Here is a 21,921-nt window from a genome sequence, read left to right on the forward strand (position 1 = left end):
AAATGTTAATGGTAAAAAAAAAAAAAAGAGTAAACTTCCGTTTTGCTCCCTGTGGTTTGGTCACTTTAACGGTTTTGCCCCAAACCTTTAAAAATAGCCATTTTACTCCCTGATCTATGAAGCTTCTCTCTATTTCACTCCTCGTCCCTAACGCCATCCAAATCAACTGTTAAATCCTGGTCACATGCCTCTCAGATGAGGGGCATTTTAGTCTTTTCCATAATTTTAACATCTTTTTTTATTTATAAGAAAAATAAAAATAAAAGAGAATATTTATTAACATAATTATCATATGTGATTCACCATCTTCTTCATCCACTTTATCATCTGTATACTATATTCACCATCTTCTCCGGCAAGTGCCTCGTGGCAATCATCGCCACCGCCAACTCTTCTTCTGCCACCGTCAATCATCACCACCGCCAAGAATCACTTCCCTAGCCCCAAAACCGGAATCATCATCGCCACCCCACCTACATCTGCCGCCATCACCATCACCACCCACTACACCTGCTCTCTTTCTCCTTCTCTCTCCAAGTCAACCACCTTTTCATCAAAAGGTTTCACCTTTTAAAACAAACCCTAGAATCAAACCCTAACTCGTATCATCAAAACCCCCAAATTTCAAAACCCCCATATTTCAAACTCCTATTTCTCTCTCATTCTTTGTTTAATTCAGAAAAATACCAACAAAATATGTATACAGAAAGAGAGAGGGACCGAATGAGAGAAATATGAGAGACAGAGAGAGGAACACGGAACGGTGGTGACGGTGGAGTCTGTTGAAATCTGGTTTTAGATCTGCATTTAAAGGACTTTCGAGCAGTTAAGGAGGCCGCCGGAGCGTGTGAGGGCGGTGCAAGATAGTGGCGGTCAGGGGGAGGTGTTGGTCGGGTGGGGCTGTTTCAAGGTGGTTCTCGGGTGGGGCTGATACAGCGTGATGGTAGTGGTTGTCAGTGGAAATGGTGGAGGGTGGTGGTGGTAGTTGTCGGGTGGAGATGGTGGAAGGGGGTGGTGGTTGTTGTTCGGTGGGTTGGATGATGTCTGATGGTGTGGGTGTAGGTTGTAGGTTGTTACAGTACAAGGAGAGATACAGGGATGGAATGGAAGGGGATAATTGCTTTTGTTATATACATATAATTAATAATAAAATAATAGAGGATGGGAAAAGACTAAAATGCCCCTCATGTGAGGGGCATGTGACCAGGATTTAACAGTTGATTTGGATGACGTTAGAGGCGGGGAGTGAAATAGATATAAGCTTCATAGATCAGGGAGTAAAATGGCTATTTTTAAAGGTTTGGGGCAAAACCGTTAAAATGACCAAACCACAGGGAGCAAAACGGAAGTTTACTCTTTAAATAAATATGGAAATAAAAACGTAATAAAACGTGCAGGGATTTACTGAGTATGATGATGATGAAGAACTTTCAACGTAATAAAACGCGCAGGGGCGTTTAGTAGTTGTTTTTCATTACTTATTGTATAAAGTAGATCAATACATACATGAGTTGCTTTAGTAAAAAGTTAAATACTAAGAAATTTTAACCCTCACATTTGATGTTCTCTGTATAAACCAACAAAAAAGATTCACAGCGACATATTCTATTTACATGAGACAGCCATTTAACACGTATCAACACACACGATACGAGAAGCCTATGCTTCGGTTTGGGACTCATAGTCTGTGTGGAGATCTGTTGGGAGTGTGGGTTGTTGGGATCTCATACCATGGCTCGAGTGCGTTAAGTCTTACTGGAGCTGCCATGACTTGATTCGACGTATGACTACTTTGACCAATAAGGGAATATGACGGGTGTGGTGGAGACAGAAAACCGCTTCTGTATGCCTGCCTTAACGGGCTCGAAGTTGGAGAAACGGGCAAGGAAGTGATTGTTTGCCTGCACAAATAGTGTGAGCTACTCAAGATCGGCTCATTTAATAAACCAGCTCGAGCCCGAGCTTCACATATTGAGTCTGACTAGGCTCGTGAGCTTAAACGAGCTTATTAAACATAAAACTATAATAACAAACTAAATAATATATATTTTGTTATATATAAAATATTTAGAGTGAAATGCCATTTTCGTCCCTGAGGTTTGGCCTGTTTTGCGACTTACGTCCAAAGGTTTGTTTTTCCGCATCTGGATCCGAAAGGGTTGAAATCTTGCCATTTTCATCCAGCTCGTTAACTCCATCCATTTTTCTTCGTTAAGTCAGGAGTATTTTCGTTTTTCTGTTAAGTTAAAGGGCAATTCGGTCTTTTGGATACTTGTACATAAAGTGAAACGACCGAATTGCCCTTTAAGTTAACAAAAAAGACAGAAATATCCCTGACTTAACGGAGGAAAATGTATGGAGTTAACAAGCCAGATGAAAATGGCGAGATTTCAAACCTTTTGGATCCAGATGTGGAAAAACAAGCCTTTGGGCGAAAGTCGCAAAATTGGCCAAACCTCAGGGACGAAAATGGCATTTTACTCGTGTATTTATTTAATAAACAATTACCGAGCCGAGCTCCAGTTTTAAGGATGGAAACGTACCTTGGACTCCCTTTAGATGTGGGGAGCTCAAACGAGCGTGTGTTTCTGGTGGCACGCATTTCCAAGGCGGTCTGTTCCAATGTCAGAAATCAATAATCCTACAGTTTGATTGAATGATGTATATAACAACAATAAGCAAACATATAAAGGGTGGGCGGGTGTACAGGTGTGCGACTTCCATCAAAAGCGGTCGGAAATGCTTCTTTGGTTAGGTTGACATTTGCGGGTCTTGTTGTCGCTTGGTCGCGTATAAACGGATGGTCTAACAGTTTTGCGGCAGTGGGCCGCAAAGACGGGTCCCGTTGCAGGCATTGTTTTATAAAAGATTTTGCATTATTTGATAGATGATCAGGAATTTCAGGCATGTCTTTGCTGTTTCCAATCTTGAATATTGCAGCCACCTGTAAAAAAACAAAAACTTCTTCAACACACTTCCAATAATAGAGTAAACTACCATTTTGGTCCCTATGGTTTGGTTAATTTTGCCACTTTAGTCCAAAACTCAAACTTTTTGCATTTGGGTCCCTGTGGTTTCAGTTTTATTGCCATTTTGGTCCAAAAATGAAATCAGGTCATATTTGTCTTATAAAATCCTGTTATTTTGTCATTTTCCGCAGGGACAAAATGATCATTTCTTTTTTATAAATAAATACCATATTTTATAAGACAAATATGACCTGATTTGCCCCTGAGGAAAATGACAAAATTGCAGAATTTTATAAGACAAGTATGACCTGATTTCATTTTTGGACCAAAATGACAATAAAACTGATACCACAGGGACCCAGATGCAAAAAGTTTGAGTTTTGGACTAAAGTGGCAAAATTAACCAAACCTCAGGGACCAAAATGGCAGTTTACTCTCCAATAATATGATCGTCAACTACTTCCTACGTCTATATGAATCGAGGAAAATGTCCAAAATACCCTTCCATGATGACAAAAATAGCAGATGATTGAAATTGTTTAACAAAATCAATATTATCCGGACAAGATCATGTTGAACTGAAGTGTTTTGACTGTTTGTCAAATGTCTAAACTACCCTTTCACGGATCTCGATAAGATCCATACCGTAATGCAAAGTTAAAAATTATGATTTCGTACCCCCTCGTATTGACCCCATGGAGGTTTTGATGTCGCCATTTCAAGAACTGTACATCCTAAGCTCCAGATATCAACAGCAAGGTTGTAACCATTTGTATTCATCACAACCTGAGATAAAAAAAAAAAAAAAAAAAAAACTAGCGTGAGCATATGATGGCTTGCTTTCTCTCTCTATACGGTTCTTGCAGTTATTAACATATTATTGGTTTTAAAATAAACACCCCTATGTGGGGAGGGATCTCGGCAGAACACAAATTATTGCGTAAACAAATATAATGAAATGAACATTGATTTTTCCAATCTTTAAAATATTAAAAAACAAAAGAAAACGGTATAAATGTAATGGTTATTGTTTCTCACTCGACTCTCCTAAACAAAAAAATGAACAAATTAGTTTGAATGTTCGTTTATATATATAACCTACACATGTGTAGATAAACAATACAAAATTAAAACGCATATGAACATATTTGTTTGATGGTTTTTATTTACATAAATCATAAATATAAAATAAACAATTGATCAAAAAAAAGTACTTAAGTCCAAAAAATATAAACCGTTGATGAAAAAATTGTACATATTTAAAAAAAAATATATAAGCCATTAATGAAAAAAAAAATAAACGAATTAGATTTGTTATTTTTGTTCGCACTATAATTTCGTGTCCTGTAATGATCCTCAACACACACACACACACACACACACACATATATATAGAGGAAGGTTAACGTACATTACGGCTTAACGTACATCACGTACGACAGGTAATTACGCATGTTCATTTGAAAATCACGCACGTTATAATTCAAAAATCCAAAATCACGCATGTTGAAACACAATAATCACGCATATTGAAAACAATAATCACGCATGTTATAGAACAAATCACGCATGTTGTTGTACGTGAAGTACGTTAAGCCGTAATGTACGATATACTTTTATATATATACACGGCATGAGAAAAGGTATTACCTCTGGTGCCATCCAGTATGGACTTCCTTTGAAAGACAACATTGAAGTACAATTCGTTATCTGTTAAAAACCAAACGAGTTAGTATCACATGAACAACCTAACATCATTCTCAAATACGTTATTATACTTATGAGAACGTTGTTAGAAACATACGTGTTTTGCCATGCCAAAATCAGCAAGCTTTATTTCACCGTTCGGATCAACTAAGATGTTTGCACCTTTTATGTCCCTGCAAAAACAAATAAACATTTTTAATAACTAATTTGAAAATTAAATGCATCATTTTAAAAACACGACAAGAGTGTGTAAAAATTACCTGTGTACAGTATTTCTTCCATGTAAGTAAGCGAGCCCGCATAGGACTTGCCTCGTATAGTTTTGAATTACGGGCTCCCTAAATGGCCCGTATTCTTGAAGTAACTTGTGAATGGAACCGCCAGAGACATATTCTAAGTAAACCGATAACGTTTCTTCCCCCTATAAGAAAAACATTTGATTAAAGAGGCGTAGGCGCGCGCATTGTTCAAGAAAGGTGTTTGACTATAATCAAGTGTACCAGTTCACTTCCATAGTATTGAACGATGTTTGGATGTAAAAGACGACTAAGCAAAGTGATCTCCTGTTGAAAAGGTCAAAATTTGTCAACACTACAAGGTTTGAGTTTGACCAACAAAAGTTGAAAATTACGTAAACGCCACGAAGCGGTGACCTGGTTCAACTGTTTGAGACTTTCTCGTGACGACTGATCGTCCGCTACAACCTTTACTTCTTTAATTGCACACATCTGCCCACCCTCACTATTAAAACATGAATAAGAAGAGATACAACAAAGGAAATAAATTCCTCAAACATACAATATAATCAAAATTCAACATACATACTACTTCCCTAAAGGAAAAATTACAGGTTTTGTCCTTTATCTTTATACCACTTTTCAGGCGGTGTTCTTTTTAACGAATGTTGACAGGTGGTGTCCTTTACTAGGTATTTTGTTGCAAGTTTAGTCCTTTACACCCAACCCAGTTAAAAAACCATGTTAATTGTTGACAGACGGTGTCCTTTACTAGGTATTTTGTTGCAAGTTTAGTCCTTTAGCTAGGTATTTTGTTGCAAGTTTAGTCCTTTACACCCAACAATTAACAGGCTTTTTTAACTGGGTTGGGTGTAAAGGACTAAACTTGCAACAAAATACCTAGTAAAGGACACCGCCTGTCAACATTCGTTAAAAAGGACACCGCCTGAAAAGTGGTATAAAGATAAAGGACAAAACTTGTAATTTTTCCCTTTCCTAAATTAAGCTGTTTTTAGTAAATAAACAAACGTACCCAGTAAAATCCCACTCGATGGGACCCCGGCTTAGAAAAAAATAAAAAACTTTTTTTTTACATTATATAATTTATATATAAATTAAATGTTTTTACTAAACGCGAGATCACACCTGTTAAAACCAAGGTAAACATGCCCAAAGGTGCCTCTACCCAACAGTCTTCCCTTCTTCCACTTTGACAATTGGTGATTCGAGTTTTCGGATACACCAACGTTTGACACGACCGAAGGCCTGCTAGGAGAGCTGCAAATTCTGGTACCACCAGCGGCAGCGGCGGCGGTGGTGGCGGTGGCGGCAGTAGGTGAACCAGGTGGCGGAAGGGGCAGAGGATGCCACTCACTATCTACCCTTTTGTTTGGAGAATCAAGACTTGAACTTGAACCTGCAAACCGTGGATGATGCGGCGAAGTGGCTGCGGTTGCCACCCGTGATCCTGGACCCGGGCTTCGTGGTTGTGGACTGAACTTGGTCTCCGTAGATCCTCTGCCATCAAGTAAAGAAATCATCGGTAACAAAATGAACATAAAGGCTGCTATAGATACACCAATGACGCTATACAGACACCGGGTGACATCATCATACGGACCGGCCATATGAAATGTCAAAAATGGTCATACACTTTGTCAGTGGTCACGTCAGTCAATTTAGTGTCGGTGCACCACATCATATGTGTCGTATGATGCACTAGTCTAACACATTACACAACCCGTATGATCATTTTTCCCGTGTGACATGCTAGTGGTGTATGATCATTATGACTGTATGATGTCAATGTACCACAACATCATACATGCCGTATAATTTGACGACACCAACTCATGTGCTAAGTAGTTAATGCGGTAAAATATCGGATATCCGTCAAGGACCGATGAGATATCGGTTATCGAGGTGGGATATCAGTGGGATATCGGTAATATTAATATCATGCTAAATTTGTATATATAGAAATTTAACACTAACAATTCAGCATACTCTCCTACCATTAACAAATTAACCTTTTGCAACTTGCAAAACACTAAAAATTGTAACAAGTAGAAACTGACTAAGACTTAAAACACTAACATTTCACAGTAACAACTAATAATTAAGACTTAAAACACTAATAGCAGCAATAAGAAGAAAGACGAATTATAGAACTAAGAAGAAAGGTAACAATATCGCGAAAATCGGTGATATTTTGGTCAAATATCGGTCAATATCACTGATATTATCGGTACTGATATTCCGACCGATATTTTGTACCGATATCTCGGCAGGGGACCGATAACCAATATATCACTCATATATCGGGATATTGGCCGTATGATGCACCGGTCTAACACGTATATGACCTTTTTCCTCATGTCATACAGCCCGTAACCTCCTTTTCAAACAATAAATGTGAATTATAATTTGGAAAATCAATAAAAAGTAAAAACCTAATTCCGAATTTAACTAAAATAAACCCTAAATCAATCAAATCAATCAATCAATCAATCAACGAACCTGACAATACCAAACTGAACATAATCAGAAGACGAAACAGAAGAATCTCCACTGGAAGAAACCGACCCGGATCCAGGACCCGACCCGTGAAGATCAGTCAACCCAAACGACGTCGTGGGTGATGTTACCGGTTGAGGCAAAACATACCCAGTACGATCCGACCCAAAACCCGAAAACCCAGATGGTAAGACGTCATCTAAGCTCCGATTATGCTTCTTTAAGGAATCTTTGGGGCTGGAATTGATGGAATTATGTTTCAAAATCTTATCTTGATCTTTGTTTTTGGTCGATTTCTTGCTCCACCATGCCGGCATGATGAAAATTGGGGGAATTGGAAATGAAAGAAGATATTATTAATAAGAATAATAATAATATTATAAGAAGATGGAGAAGGAGATGAAGATGAGATGGTGGTTGACGTTGAGGAAGAAAAATTGAAGAAGAAAACAATGGTTTGTGTGGGGCCCACTGGTATACAGCTAAGAGAAGTAGCTTTGTGATCGTTGGTTGGCGGCTGGGATACAACAACAACTATTCATCATTAAATAATGAGTAAACTTCCGTTTTGCTCCCTGTGGTTTGGTCACTTTAACGGTTTTGCTCCAAACTTTTAAAAATAGCCATTTTACTCCCTGATGTTTCGGTTTTTTTGCCAGTTTGCTCCCCGCCTCTAACTCCATCCAAATTGTTTGTTTTTCATTTTGCTCCCTAGGGAGCAAACTAGCAACAAAACCAAAACATCAGGGAGTAAAATGGCTATTTTTAAAGGTTTGGGGCAAAACCATTAAAGTGACCAAACCACAGGGAGCAAAACGGAAGTTTACTCTTAAATAATCAACTTTTAAATTCACTATTATTCATTATATGCTGATATCTAGGCTCGTAGACGAATCAAACGTTCAGAAACAATCGGTGGAATGTTTGGTGAGAAGTTTATTTACATGCATTTGTTTAATTGTGAATGAACATGAACAAGAAATTCCGTTCGTTTAGTTAAATGCACGCAGCACGAACATATGACTCGTTTGTTCAATTGTGTTCGTGAACGTTCGAGAATGTGTTTGTGAACATTCGTTCGTATTCGTTTGTTTATGTTGTTCGTTAAATATTTTTTTAGCATTTATTTATTTTATCTAAACTTTTTATATTCTTTAATTTTTATTTATCTTATTACCTAACAAATCTTATCTCCACCGTGTTTATTCATCGTTCCCATTTCTTTCTCATTATTCACATCGAAATACACTACCGATGGGTTGCGAACGGACACGAACAAGATGTTGTTCGTGTTCTTTTGTTAAGAAATATATGTGTTCGTGAACGGTTCAGAACACTTACCTAACGAGATTTTATGTTCCTTTTCATTTGTTAAGAAAATGAACTTTTCGTGTTCGTTTGTTATAGTAAGCAACAAACGTTGATGAACACAAATGAGCATGCACTAAAGTTCATGAACGTAAATGAAAACAAACAAACGTTCATGAACATTATAGATAATATACGCACACTTATTAAATATTTTAATCGCCGTAATTTTGAAGTATTTAATAAGATATTAAAACTAAAAACACTAATTAACTATTGAATACAAACAAACATATTACCGAACGTTCACGAACATAAATGAACAAGGTAGCCTTTGTTCATGTCTGTTCATTTAACTACGTGTTTGTTTGTTTAATAAACAAACAAACACAAACGAACTTCCCGTTGAACGGTTCACGAACTGTTCGTCGAACGTTTGGTTCGTTTGCAACTCTAACTACCGACCTTCATTCAATGATCAGGGATTCAAGGTCTAGCGTCGTTCCTCTCGCCATTCACCTCTAGCCACCACCGTCTTCGTCAATTTTATCTTTGTTCGTTTGTTTTCGTGAATACGTTTCTTTCCTTAATGAACAAACACGAACATAAAATCTCGTTCAATAAGTGTTCACGAACCATTCGTAGACACATTATATTCTTAACGAACGAACACGAAAAAAAGGTCTTGTTCGTTCGGTTCGTTTACAACCCTGCTATATGTAAAATCTAGCAATTTTGTTTTAGATTTTAATAGGAGTGTTTACGGTTTAATTTGATATTGTAAAAAAATTTAGATTGCAAATGTAAGAAGTGTAAGAAGTGTAAAAAGTGAGATGTTGAATGTTGGAATGACTTGTATTCAATTTAAGGGTTCGACTTTGTTCCATTTTGGGTTTCATATAACAATTTAGTTATTTGTAGGCTTAGGTTTCATATAACAATTTTCTTATTTGTAGGCTTAATAACCAAAAAAAAAATCGTTGCTAAAGGTATGCTATCTAAAACAAAAACGTGTTTTAAAATGTTCTTAGAAGTCACATAAAAGAATAATTGCATGTGATAGAGAAAAATTAAGAAATATAATTCTGTTTCGTTTAATAATAAATAAAATAAACAAATCTTCTATACTATATAATAAAAGAAACCTGATTTAGGACACATGTCATTCAATGAGGGCATCAATAATTTATTGATAAATTTTAAATTTTAACTTAAAAAGATTTAAATATTATATTAGAATTTTATTTTGATTGTAAATCTAAAAAATATAGAGTTAAAAGCATGTATGTCAAGCCGATAACTTATACTATCACAAAATAAAAATATTATCACAAAATATAGTATAATATTGTCACAAAAAGCTAAGCAGCCGATTACAAAATAAAAATATTATCACAAAAATAGTATAATATTATCACAAAAAGCTAAAGAGTCTATATATCTATCTATACTATATAATAAAAGAAACCTAATTTGGAACACATGTTATTTAATGAAGGCAATTTACTCCAATTTAATTTTGATATTATATATTTCAAAATAATTTCACTCTAAAAAGTTAGTTACATTTTATAATAACATTAACATGTATTAAATTTAATTTTAATCATTTTATAATATTATAGAAATATAATTTGGATATCTAAATGCTGAAAACTAATTAAAAAAGTTTCATTGACACTCAAAGTCTCAAAGTAATAGTTTTAAAAAACTTTAGTTCTATTTTTTTAAACTATGTTTTTTAAAATATTTAATATTTTCTAGACTAGAATGATATTCGTATCTCGTCTTAACATCCTTTTTTTTTAAAATAATATTTATATCAAAGTATATATAATTTAGTTACATTTTATTTTCTACAAACCTTATAAGTTGCAATTTATCTTTTTTAAAAACACTTGCACTCTTATTATCAACACTTTTACCTTTTAGTGATACTATTACATTGTTTTGTTTAATAAATAGACAAAGCTAAATATACAAGAAACTCCGAATATATCATACTCCTTTTAGTGTTACTATCACATTGTTTTGTTTTAAATAAACAAAGTTATATATACAAGAAACTCCGAATATATCATACTTTTTATTTTTTAACCCTCTTTTAGGCTTTTTCCTATTGTTTTTTCTCTTAGGCTTTGAGTATTGTGCTCAAAGTTTGTTTTTTATGTTCATATTTTAAAGTCTCTCATTCTTCTTCTTTGAAAAATATAGTAAAAGTCTTGTTTTGTTCGAGTTAAATCCGATAATCTTGTATTTATCGAAAGTTCTAAATATGAAATGTTTATCTTCGGTTTGCATCTGTATAAAATTTGTAATCTTATAATACAAATGTTTCTTTGTGTTTATCTTTGTAACCATCTTATCAAAATTAAACTCAACAAATATGTTTGTGAATAGATTTTCGGTTTCACGGTTATAGACCTTACAAAGTTGGCTTGAAGTCTTATTAACACCGGTTGAAAATGAGCAACTTTAGGTCATCAACTTTTGGTTAAACTTCAAGTGATATAATAGAATAAAGATGTCTCAACATCTTGCAAGATCTAGCAACGAATTTTTATGTTGATGCTTAAGTATAATTAGAACATATTATTTGTAAAATCTGTAATCACACCTAATTCTAGCAATCTCCCCCTATTTAAATGTGACAAAACAACAATTCATGTGTTCCCACCAATGAAGGGTTATTGCCAATGGGATGATCCGGATAGAGAGTTTGTGTTGACAACAGGTTAGGATCAATGCCCGAATTCGTCTCTTCACTCAGATGTCCCTTGAAAATGGCTCAAACGGGAATGAACATGTGTCTCCACTAGAGAGGACAAACCTTTTGACCACTGGACCAACATCTCAGGACAGTTTTGAATATATTATTATGGCGTTTTTATTTTTGATTATTTTTGTGATTAATATTCCGCTACAAATGTAATTAAGGTAATTAACCTAAAAACAAGTTGTAAATTACGATCCAACAAGTGGTATCAAATCTTTGTTATTTTGGGGTGGATATAGGCAATGAAGGATTTGAACTAGGCCTTGTGTAAGGTTGTCAGTTCGATTCCCGAGCCCACTCAGGTTTTCGTCCCACCGTGTGTTACGCCAGAGAGTTATGCTCTTGTGGCGGCACAATGACTGTCAAGTGGCAGTCGGCGGTATGGTTTCACGGAGGAACGCTCGTAAAAGCCAAACTCTGAAGCCAACGTGGGCCCGGTTAAAACAACATAGTCTGGCTAGAGTGGGGCAAAATGAGGTTTTCAGATTTGAGAAGTGTGGTAATCTAATACATGAAGTTCGTTTCAAATATATATATATTTGTTATTGAATCAACCATCAAGGTAATTAACCTAAAAACAAGTTGTGGAGTACGATCAAACAAGTGGTATCATATCTGTCCTTGAATCAACCATCAATTTATTAATCCTTGATTCAAAATATGCTCTTTGATATTTGTTTTGATTATCGATTTGGTCACAACACACTTTGTAATCAATTGAGACGATGGAGACCTTTGATGATTGGTTCAACCAACCTATTATATGAAGGGAACGCGACTATAAAAGCTGAGTTTGAGGTCTCTCGAACTCACCATCTCATTCTCTTGAAAACTCACTCTAGACCTCAACACTCCAAAGTCGCGTTTTCAAGGGAGATCCATATCTTTTAGGCTTTTAGCGAGTCCAGAATGAACCTAAATACCAAATGAATATCCACTTAAGATCTTCACTTTGTAAGCAATATGTACTCATGTTCTGGCATTCAAAGTGCCTCATGTAGCTCAAAACGATTTTTGGTGTAGTAGTGTTCAAAGCCCCTCGCTTTAGAACCCATGAATCGGATTGAGTCTACGAGTCACCCCTTGTGTCGGGCATTCTCTACGTACATGAGTAATAGACATCCATCAAAGTAACAAAAACGAAGAGGGGCCCTTATGGTTTGGAAGACTTGTAGGTTTTAAAATATGCAAAGAATTAATTTCTTATGATGTCATACAACAGTTTCAACTAAAATATGTTATTTTTATAAGACTTGTAGGTCTTAACAGTTACATAAGAAACAACCCAACATCAAAACATTCAATTTATAACACTAACACATGACATGAATAACAATACGTTTATTTTGTCCTCAAGTTTATGACTTACATTTAATGATGCAACTCAACTTTGTGAAACATAAAAAGTCATGGTTACACGAATCCACCCTGGACTTCATTCATCCATGCTCTCTTGTACACCCGTACCCACCTTTCGCATTGTCCAAAATGCCGAAAAATAGTGATTCTGCAAAACAAACAAGCGTCATAACTCACTAATACAAGCACACGCCATATAAACACCGTGAAGTGAGAAACATAACATACTTGCATCATGGCCCGCGGATTTGTAGTATAAGTTGTTTCGATAGTCTTTTCGACCTGTTCTCCAAAAACATAACAAAACAATAATTACTTAAATGAACGACGAATTGTAACCGAAAAAGATAAACGCGGTTAATGGACGGACCTCTAGCTTAAATCCATAATGGATCGCAACCCTTTTCACGTCTTCCAAACTTAACTCAACTGACATTTCCTGGAGAGTATATAACCATATAAGAAATGTAAATATCATTAATTATGACCATAAATTAAAATGCATTCGTGAAAGCACTTACGTCTTCTTGGCCGTACATATCCGCGAAGTGATAAAGTAGCGGACCCAAGTTTATCCACACCTGCCACCCAAAGAGATCAATTATTATTATTTGTGATACAATAAATTTAACATTTGATGAGAAAAACTAGAAAAGTACTTACACCACCATCTTTAAGAATTTTCGAGATAATTTCAATGTATTCGACAATATTGTGTGCTGTATCAAGGAAAAAGCAGGTCACAACTGCATCCCACGCTCCTGCAAGTGGCCATGATTGTCCGCATCAAATACTAGATTTTTATTAGTAGTTACCAAAACAATATAAACGTAAACAAACCTACCTACTTGGCTTGGGTCGTTATATACTTCAACAAAGTCGCCACCACACATAGAAAAACCTTCTGTAATCCCTGCACTGTCAATCCATGTGGCAATAGTTTTCATGTCTCATGGTCCAAAACCGAAAACTTAACGTTGTACGACATGTGTAAAATACCCATTTATATAACTAAATTTAAAAAAAAAAAACGTTCTGATTAGAAAAGGTCATGAGGAAAATGGTTAGGTTACCCAGCAGGATGAATATCTGGAATGGAAACTGCACGAAGCTGATCAGCATCAGATAATGAATTGCAATTGCTGTGAATCCATGGATGGATAGTCCATTCGCCAACATCCTGCGTCCTGACACCAAAAAATCATTATATAATCAAACAAGTTAATACAAAGAGTAAAATGCCAATTTCGTCCCTGAAATTTGGCCAGTTTTGCGACTTTCGTCCAAAGGTTTGTTTTTCCGCACCAGGATATAAAAGGTTTGAAATCTTGCCATTTTCATCCGGCTCGTTAACTCCATTCATTTTCTCCATTAAGTCAGGGATATTTCCGTCTTGTTTGTTAACTTAAAGGGCAATTCGGTCTTTTTCACTTTATGTAAAAACACCGAATACCCCAAAAAAAACCGAATTGCCCTTTACGTTAACAAACAAGACGGAAATACCCCCGACTTGACGGAGAAAAATAGACGAGTTAACGAGCCGGATGAAAATGGCAAGATTTCAAACCTTTTGGATCCAGATGCAGAAAAACAAACCTTTGGATAGAAGTCGCAAAACTGGCCAAACCTCAGGGACGAAAATGGCATTTTACTCTAATACAAACATAAAGTCATAAAGACGAAGAAAAGCATCAGAGCAGATTTACTTACTGATTGAGAATAAAACTTGAACAGATCATCATGTAGTATGAAAATTCATTTCCTTGACTTATGAAACCTGTACAAAACCAAAAACTAAATTATCAAATGCAAGCACTTTAGTGATATATTTTTCAAATTGAAGTTGAATCGGACTATAACACATACCGAGACATGAGATCTCCAACGCCAGCCTTCCTAATCCAGCGCCCGGAACTAGACAAGTAGGAGGGCTACAAATACAATGATACATAGAATTTTAATATGGAATTATATAGAGTAAAGTACATGGATGGTCCCTGTGGTTAACCAAAATTTTGGATTTAGTCCTCAACTTTTTTAAAGTACACGGATGGCCCATATGGTTTGCACTCTGTAACGCATTCAGTCCCCAGCTTTTGCCAAAAGTACATGGATGGTCCCTGTGGTATGCACTTTGTAACACATTTAGTCACTAAATGTTGGGGACTAAATGTGTTACAAAGTGCAAACCACAGGGACCATCCTTGTACTTGTGGCAAAAGTTGGGGACTACATACGTTACAAAGTGCAAACCACAGGAACCATTCGTGTACTTTTAAAAAAAAACTAGGGGCTAAATCCAAAATTTTGGTTATCTGTAGGGACCATCTGTGTACTTTACTCAATTATATACATGGCATTGTTGAGGTGTCCCGTGAGTTTACCAGTAACGGGTTCTCGTGGTTACCAAAATATTAACAATCATAAAAAAAGTATGTTTTCGTGTATCACCTTTCTTTACTGCGCTCAGGAAAATGGCGTACAAGTTCTTCAAGAATAGGCTTATAACATTGGTCTCGTTCCTTCTGACCCTGTGTTAAGAGACCAAAAATAAACAATTATGTAGTTAAAAGTTTTGTTCGGCTCTTGGAATAGTACATCGCTGAAAATCGACTTTGATGCCTAACGTAGTAAATGTGTAGGAAAGAAGCAAAGAGTTAGACAAGGATACCTCAGCAGCCCAGTCTCTGACTATATTCCTGATGACACATCGAACCTGAACAACGTTAACTACAATTCAGTCATCTTTAACAGGCTCTTATGGATATAAGTAACAATCTAACAACTGATTGTGTGCATAACATCTAAATAAAACATACCTTATCAACGTCCACTAGAGGAACATGAAAATGAGGCATTGACTCGAAATAATCAGGGGATTCAGGAGGTACAGATGAAGTCTGAAAATGGAATAGCAAGAAGAACATTAATATCATATACAATTCCGTAGTATGAAAGACTAGAAACTAAAATACATATCACATGATCATACAGCTGAAATCAACCAACATAACAAGAGAAAAATAAAAAATTTGACACTCTCGTGATCTGCAAGTAAGCTCGCTAATTATAACTACAACGTTAGGTAAATGATATTCCACGATGTTGACAGCAGCAGTTGATAGTATCAGCAAAAATACATCCATGAGAACACTGATAGTTAGATTAGCACACATGTATAAGCAGCAATACATACTAAACAGTAAGCACTCACATCCTTGTTGGCAACAGTAAGAGAGTCATGAGAGTTCTGATCCTTGACACATGTAGCATTGTCACAGCCATCTTTATGAGTGTCTTTTTGGCATTCTAAACCTACAGCAACGTTTCCGGATTCTGGCTCACAGCAATTTCCATTCTTCCCCTGCAATTATGCTATGAATATGAATACAAACAGAAGTAACAAAAGAATAGAAGATTAACAATCTATTTGAGAACAAAATTATAAAGTTTACTTTCACTATCCTTATCCCTTAAAGATCCAGAAACAGATTATAACATGTAGTCATGTACCTCATGCCCAGCACAAACTTCACCAGATTTGTTAGAATGCGATCTTCCGCTTATTGAGGCTGATCCACAACACGGATCCCTATCTTCCGAGTGAGCATGAACATGACCACATGAACCATCATCCAGATGATCACAAACGTCATCGTCTTGGCTCATATCAACAGGAGGCTCAAATGCCTGAAAAAGAAAAATGCAGAAATATATTAGACATTTTGCCAAACCTATTGATAGTACGGATGAGTTATGATATATGGGATTCAAGTTTTAAACTAATAAGCCATCTGTGGAAGAGAGGACTGAAGAGCAATTAGATCCGCATAATATTACCTTTAGCATTTCAAAAATAAAAAAGGTATTTTTTGAGATACACCTGCAGGAATAAAGAAGACACTGATTAATACCCTACCATGATGCTATTGTACTAATCTGATGTACCTTCTTTCGGCAGAAAAAAAAAAACAATACAATAAGTAATGAATAATAACCAGAGAGTAAATATTCAGATAAAACAAAGTAGCATCATAAAACAGTTAAATGAAGTACGAGAGCATATCTACGCTGAATAGGTTAAGAGGTCACATAACTGAATATTGTTATAAAAGGGTTTACATAATAACAGGTGTAACACATACATATTAATTTAAAAGTTAAAAAAGATATACCGTCTCAGTTTCTGATATTTTAAAGGAAGGTGCGTCAGCAGAGCCTGCAAAAAGTTAAAAAGATGTAGTCAACAACTTCTACAAAAAGAGTTATCTGCCTCAATACTAAACTCATAATGAGATATCAGATATGCATATAATCCATTCCAGAGTCTTCTCACATATACAGAAGTGTGCTCTATTTTGATGCAAAAGTTAACTTTAAAAACGAAAGAGCACTCTTGGATAAAAGTGCATAACCAAATCAACTACCTAACCAATAACGAATACAATGACCAATGCACAAAGAAGAAAAGAAAATTAGAGGGCCTAGATCCTGATTTAGCCATAACCGACACCCTAAACCTGCAGGACATTATGAATTTCAAGTTGACCTCCTGTTCTGTTTGGGCTTTGAAGAGAAATAGTATACCTTGTGAGCCACCGGAAGCCTTCTAAAAGATCTCTCATATCTTTTCACATCATCCTCTGCGGCTTCTGGATAGCTGCATCAACCGATTTGAGAAAAATATGATCCGTCAGTACGTATCATATATCCTTTTATAGAAAAATGTTGGTGGAATATGAATATAATAGGACATATGAACTACGAAGAGACAGATTCTGTAAGATAAACAGATGAAAGTTTTTTGTGTATTAGCATAATCAATCAATAACATTAACATAATCAATAACATCTAACAACCTCAAATCATGATGAAAAAAGTTCTTTTTTTTGGCAACAGAGTAATAAAGCATTGATTTGATGGTAAGTGATAACATGCGTCTTTAATATAAAAGTTGTACATCACAGAAACCTAAGTTGCCTCATCTCATCTTGGGTTCACTAGATCTACCAATTAAGTGCATGTCAGTTTTCTAGCTGATTACTATGCGAATAAGTAAAGAAATATGAAAAAACAAAATAAACATATCAGATAAATCTTTTTGAAAGATGTAGAGACTGATAAATTAAATAGATGAACTTGTGATCAGACACCTCAAAGCTGAAGATATAGTCAGCTCATACTAGTAAATGTAAATATTATAAAAGTACACTCCTAAAATCAGACAATGAATACTAACTCCATTTGATCAACATCCTAAGTTATAAGAAACAAATGCTTAATAAGTATTAAGGATTGGTATCCATGCCTATTATGCATCCGGCCTTCATACAGATAGACATGCAGATCTGAGATTTCAAATGTGACAAATTTAATTGTCTTGGTTCCCCTAAATTCAATACATGGAAAAATGTTGAAGATAACGCTTCATGCGCAATGGTGTGAATGATTTGTTCCATGATGAAGCCAACGTATTTCATCATGCTTGCCAATGTGTGAGCTCTTTTGTGTGATACAACTTAATCGCCGTGTAAATATGTAATCTCGCTATGTCTATGCCTCATCTAATGTATGTTCAACGTTTGTGTAAATATACAACTATTATTTGAAACCATTAAAAAAGACTACATTAAATATATGTATCGTTTGATGTATATAATAGTAGTACACTCTTTCCTTCCCATGAAACGAAATATATATTCTTTGATAGTTTGATAGCTACTTCACTAGGCAATCGTATCTAAGTGATATTAAGCTCCAATGATAAAAAAAAATGATTTCCTAGAAAAGGCAAAACGTAAAGTGCATGTGCATTTATTATTGCAAGTAAGGATTTACAACTATGCAGTTAATATCGGTGATACATCGGTTATAACCGATATATCACCGATATATCACTGATATATCACTGAATCATTGGTGTTAAATTGCTATATATATAAATTCTGCATTATATTAAAATTACCGATATCCCACCGATATCTCACCGAGATAAGCTATATTTCAAATATCGGTCCTTGACCGATATCCGATATTTTACCGCATTAACTGCATAGATTTACTTACAATAACTCCAAACTGAGCCAAATTACTTGCCATTGTGGTAAATTATGCCTACCGATTCTCACATCACCCTCGAGCTTTTATTCTTTAATCCCTGAAAACGTAAGTTACCAAATGCCCTATGTGGATTTTTTAAAACTCTACAGTAGCTTCTCAGTTCAAATCTACAAGTTGAGACTGCACATAGGAACAGAATTTGAAACTATATTATGTGCCTGCAACACGCTTCAGTATCTGTTTTCACATCCCAGACCAGTCACTCTTTCATAAAGTGGCAAAATGAACAGGTTTGATAACAAGTCAAAATGGTTCAACTAAAATTTAATCGAGATATATAACATTGATATTTCCATCATCATTGGAGATATTTCTAGACATAGAAAACTATTAATACTCTCCAGTACAATCAAAAATCCTAATTAGCAATAAAAACCATCCGAGTAATACCAAAATTTTAAAGCTATCACGATTTATACAACAGTAATAACAAGTGTGATGACACACTATGCATCATGACACAGAAGGCTGTGCATCAGAATTTTGGCACAATATATTTAATCACAATACACAATTCTTTCATCATATGTTGTGCATCGTGACTGTGTCTAACACCATAACTCCACCTACACTTTTCACATTAAGTACCGTTTTAAACTGATCATGATCCGATACACATATATATATACATACATATACATATCTATCTGTGTGTATATGTTCATACACACACACATTTACAGCAAACCGAAAAGTTTTGATTCTAAAAAACAATAAAACTTGATGCTGATATGAACTTCTTTTTTATACTACAATTCCGTCTCTATAAACTAACACAACTCATGACACGCAACTTTTTCATCATGTGTTGTGCATCATGACAGTGTCTAACACCACAACTCTACCTACACTTTTCTCGTTAAGGACCGGTTTAAACCGATCATCATCCGATACACACACATATATAGATACATATATCTATGTGTGCATATACATATAAATAAACATATATCGTATATATACATATACACAGCAAATTGAAAAGTTTTATACTACAATTCCGTCTCTATAAACGAGCACAACTCGTGACAAATAATATACTAGAAATGCATCGAAATAAACACAAAAACCTGCAGATCATAAAATGTTAATCATACTACAACCGTGAGACGATTAACCTAACGAGAACCTACGGTCAATTACAAAGTCAACAACGGCTAACAACACAGTTTCAGGAAAACAAATTAAGCAGTGAAACATTTATAATAATTCAATTAGACAAACGTAACACAAACAACAATCGATTGAAGATGAATAAGCAAATAAGGAGTTACTTGATGTAGGCGGAGATGATACGGCGGAGCGATTTGACTTCTAGGGCTTCTTCGTACTTTCTCCGGCGAAGCTCATCGTCAGTGGTGGACATATTGTTGTGTTTCCGGCTTTGACCACTGTGAAATGTTTAGCGGCGAAGAGAGCTTTAAACACATGGGTTTAAACGGATTAGGTGGCTGTTATTGGGCCGAGCCCATGGATCTAGAAACAAATACTTGGATATTTTTTTTGTATATATTGGTGTATCTATATTCTTTGTATATGGTGTAGTATCATCTATATTTTTTTTGTATATATTAGGTGGCTGTTATTGGGCCGAGCCCATGGATCTAGAAACAAATACTTGGATATTTTTTTTTGTATATATTGGTGTATCTATATTCTTTGTATATATTCTTTGTATAATTGGTGTATCTATATTCTTTGTATATATTGGTGTAGTATATATAGGGGGTTGAAAATTATACCCTAATACAATTAGCAACTTAGGGTGCCTCCAACCGTTCAACCATCGTAACACTTAATCTGGCACCGATTCATTTAGGAAGTTTTCCTTAGAAATCCTTCACTTTAATGAAGGAATGGAATGGAATGTTGAAATAGTCATAAATTTCATTGATTAAAGAAATTCATGGGATTTCAAATTCCTCCCTCCTCCAATCAAGATCAATTTTACAAAGAAAAACTTCCAAATTCCATTCCATTTCATGAAATGAACGCTACCTTCAAAGAACCGACATAGGGAAAAGGTTATTTTATGTGGGGGAATATAGGCACGTTGATCACTTTAACACCAACATCGAACATCCCGTTTCATTTAAAATTACCGACAGTGTATGCATCTTAATCGAAGAAATAGAACACAGTTACACAAACGATCAACCGACACAAACTTTTAACAACCGTTACCGGCGGTGTATTCACCTTAATCAAACAACACATACATTCAACAACCGTCGTCACTTAGTTACACTACGCTACTACCCCAACCGACGCGCCTCCTCACACCACGGTCTTTTGCCATATTTTCACCACACTGTGTATATATATAAAACCATCGGTCATGCCCCGACAATCTAAATGAATTCTTCCGATTCATTTCTGCAAATCACCATCTACATCCGAAACGGTACTTTGTGGAATTTGACGAAGTATCTGTGTAGGAAAGATGTGCCAAGCGGGTGAACAGAGAGATGTGTGGGACGGCGTTGCGGTGACGCTCGACAAATCTGACTCCAACGATGTCCAGGTTTTTGACTTTGGAGATTGTTAGATTTACAATGGTGGAAATGGTTTTAAGTTATTTCATATTGGGCTGGAGTTAGACAATTTGTGTGGGCCCGGTGGTAAAATGGTTTTCTTTTTATTATTATACTTTATTTAATTAATATTTTTGTTCCAATATAGATTGTAAAATGGCATACAAATCATCTAACGTATTTTTACGCTATTCTTACTATTAATTATATAATTATAAAAAACTAACTACGGCTACCACCGGATAATTGAACCGTCATGACTCCCCAAAGCACCCGTTAAGTAAAAGCCTCACACTTGATAGAAACGACGATAGCCATCAATTTACTACGGTACAAACAAAACCATTCACATGCCGTCAATACTTTGCATTACAGTTACAAACAAAATTCTTAG

General features: G+C 35.5%; 2 protein-coding genes across 2 annotated transcripts; both read right to left on the reverse strand.

Moving 5' to 3' along the window:
- Positions 1-1,420: 1,420 nt before the first annotated feature.
- On the reverse strand, positions 1,421-7,948 carry LOC110910535 (mitogen-activated protein kinase kinase kinase 3). The gene is made up of 11 exons (XM_022155172.2): positions 7,433-7,948; positions 6,059-6,430; positions 5,330-5,417; positions 5,177-5,239; positions 4,937-5,097; positions 4,774-4,849; positions 4,620-4,679; positions 3,648-3,755; positions 2,708-2,944; positions 2,544-2,614; positions 1,421-1,901 (listed from the first exon to the last, which is right to left on the reverse strand). Exons 1-11 carry the CDS (start codon positions 7,744-7,746, stop codon positions 1,679-1,681), a joined length of 1,773 nt encoding a protein of 590 aa, XP_022010864.1. The 5' UTR covers positions 7,747-7,948; the 3' UTR covers positions 1,421-1,678.
- Positions 7,949-12,735: 4,787 nt separating this feature from the next.
- On the reverse strand, positions 12,736-20,421 carry LOC110910534 (carnosine N-methyltransferase). Its single transcript, XM_022155171.2, has 18 exons — positions 20,268-20,421; positions 17,460-17,532; positions 17,048-17,091; positions 16,713-16,755; positions 16,386-16,562; positions 16,087-16,236; positions 15,692-15,772; positions 15,544-15,588; positions 15,324-15,403; positions 14,739-14,803; positions 14,583-14,649; positions 13,946-14,059; positions 13,717-13,790; positions 13,536-13,633; positions 13,394-13,453; positions 13,243-13,311; positions 13,101-13,154; positions 12,736-13,020 (listed from the first exon to the last, which is right to left on the reverse strand). The coding sequence occupies exons 1-18, from the start codon at positions 20,357-20,359 to the stop codon at positions 12,949-12,951; spliced, it is 1,458 nt and encodes a 485-aa protein (XP_022010863.1). The 5' UTR covers positions 20,360-20,421; the 3' UTR covers positions 12,736-12,948.
- Between the last annotated feature and the right edge of the window lie 1,500 nt (positions 20,422-21,921).

The sequence above is a fragment of the Helianthus annuus genome, chromosome 15 (assembly GCF_002127325.2).
Source record: "Helianthus annuus cultivar XRQ/B chromosome 15, HanXRQr2.0-SUNRISE, whole genome shotgun sequence".
Lineage (NCBI taxonomy): Eukaryota > Viridiplantae > Streptophyta > Magnoliopsida > Asterales > Asteraceae > Helianthus > Helianthus annuus.

What these genes read in the sequence shown, in the direction of transcription:
- LOC110910535 (XM_022155172.2), bottom strand. Translation starts at nt 7,746, where the DNA reads ATGCCGGCATGGTGGAGCAAGAAATCGACCAAAAACAAAGATCAAGAT. An exon ending in GTCTCAAACAGTTGAACCAG is followed by an intron (nt 5,240 to 5,329) that starts GTCACCGCTTCG and finishes CCTTTTCAACAG; the next exon opens with GAGATCACTTTGCTTAGTCG. An exon ending in CATACTGGATGGCACCAGAG is followed by an intron (nt 3,756 to 4,619) that starts GTAATACCTTTT and finishes TTTTTATCTCAG; the next exon opens with GTTGTGATGAATACAAATGG.
- LOC110910534 (XM_022155171.2), bottom strand. Translation starts at nt 20,359, where the DNA reads ATGTCCACCACTGACGATGAGCTTCGCCGGAGAAAGTACGAAGAAGCC. An exon ending in GGCTTCCGGTGGCTCACAAG is followed by an intron (nt 17,092 to 17,459) that starts GTATACTATTTC and finishes AACTTTTTGCAG; the next exon opens with GCTCTGCTGACGCACCTTCC. An exon ending in TCAGAGACTGGGCTGCTGAG is followed by an intron (nt 15,404 to 15,543) that starts GTATCCTTGTCT and finishes CTCTTAACACAG; the next exon opens with GGTCAGAAGGAACGAGACCA.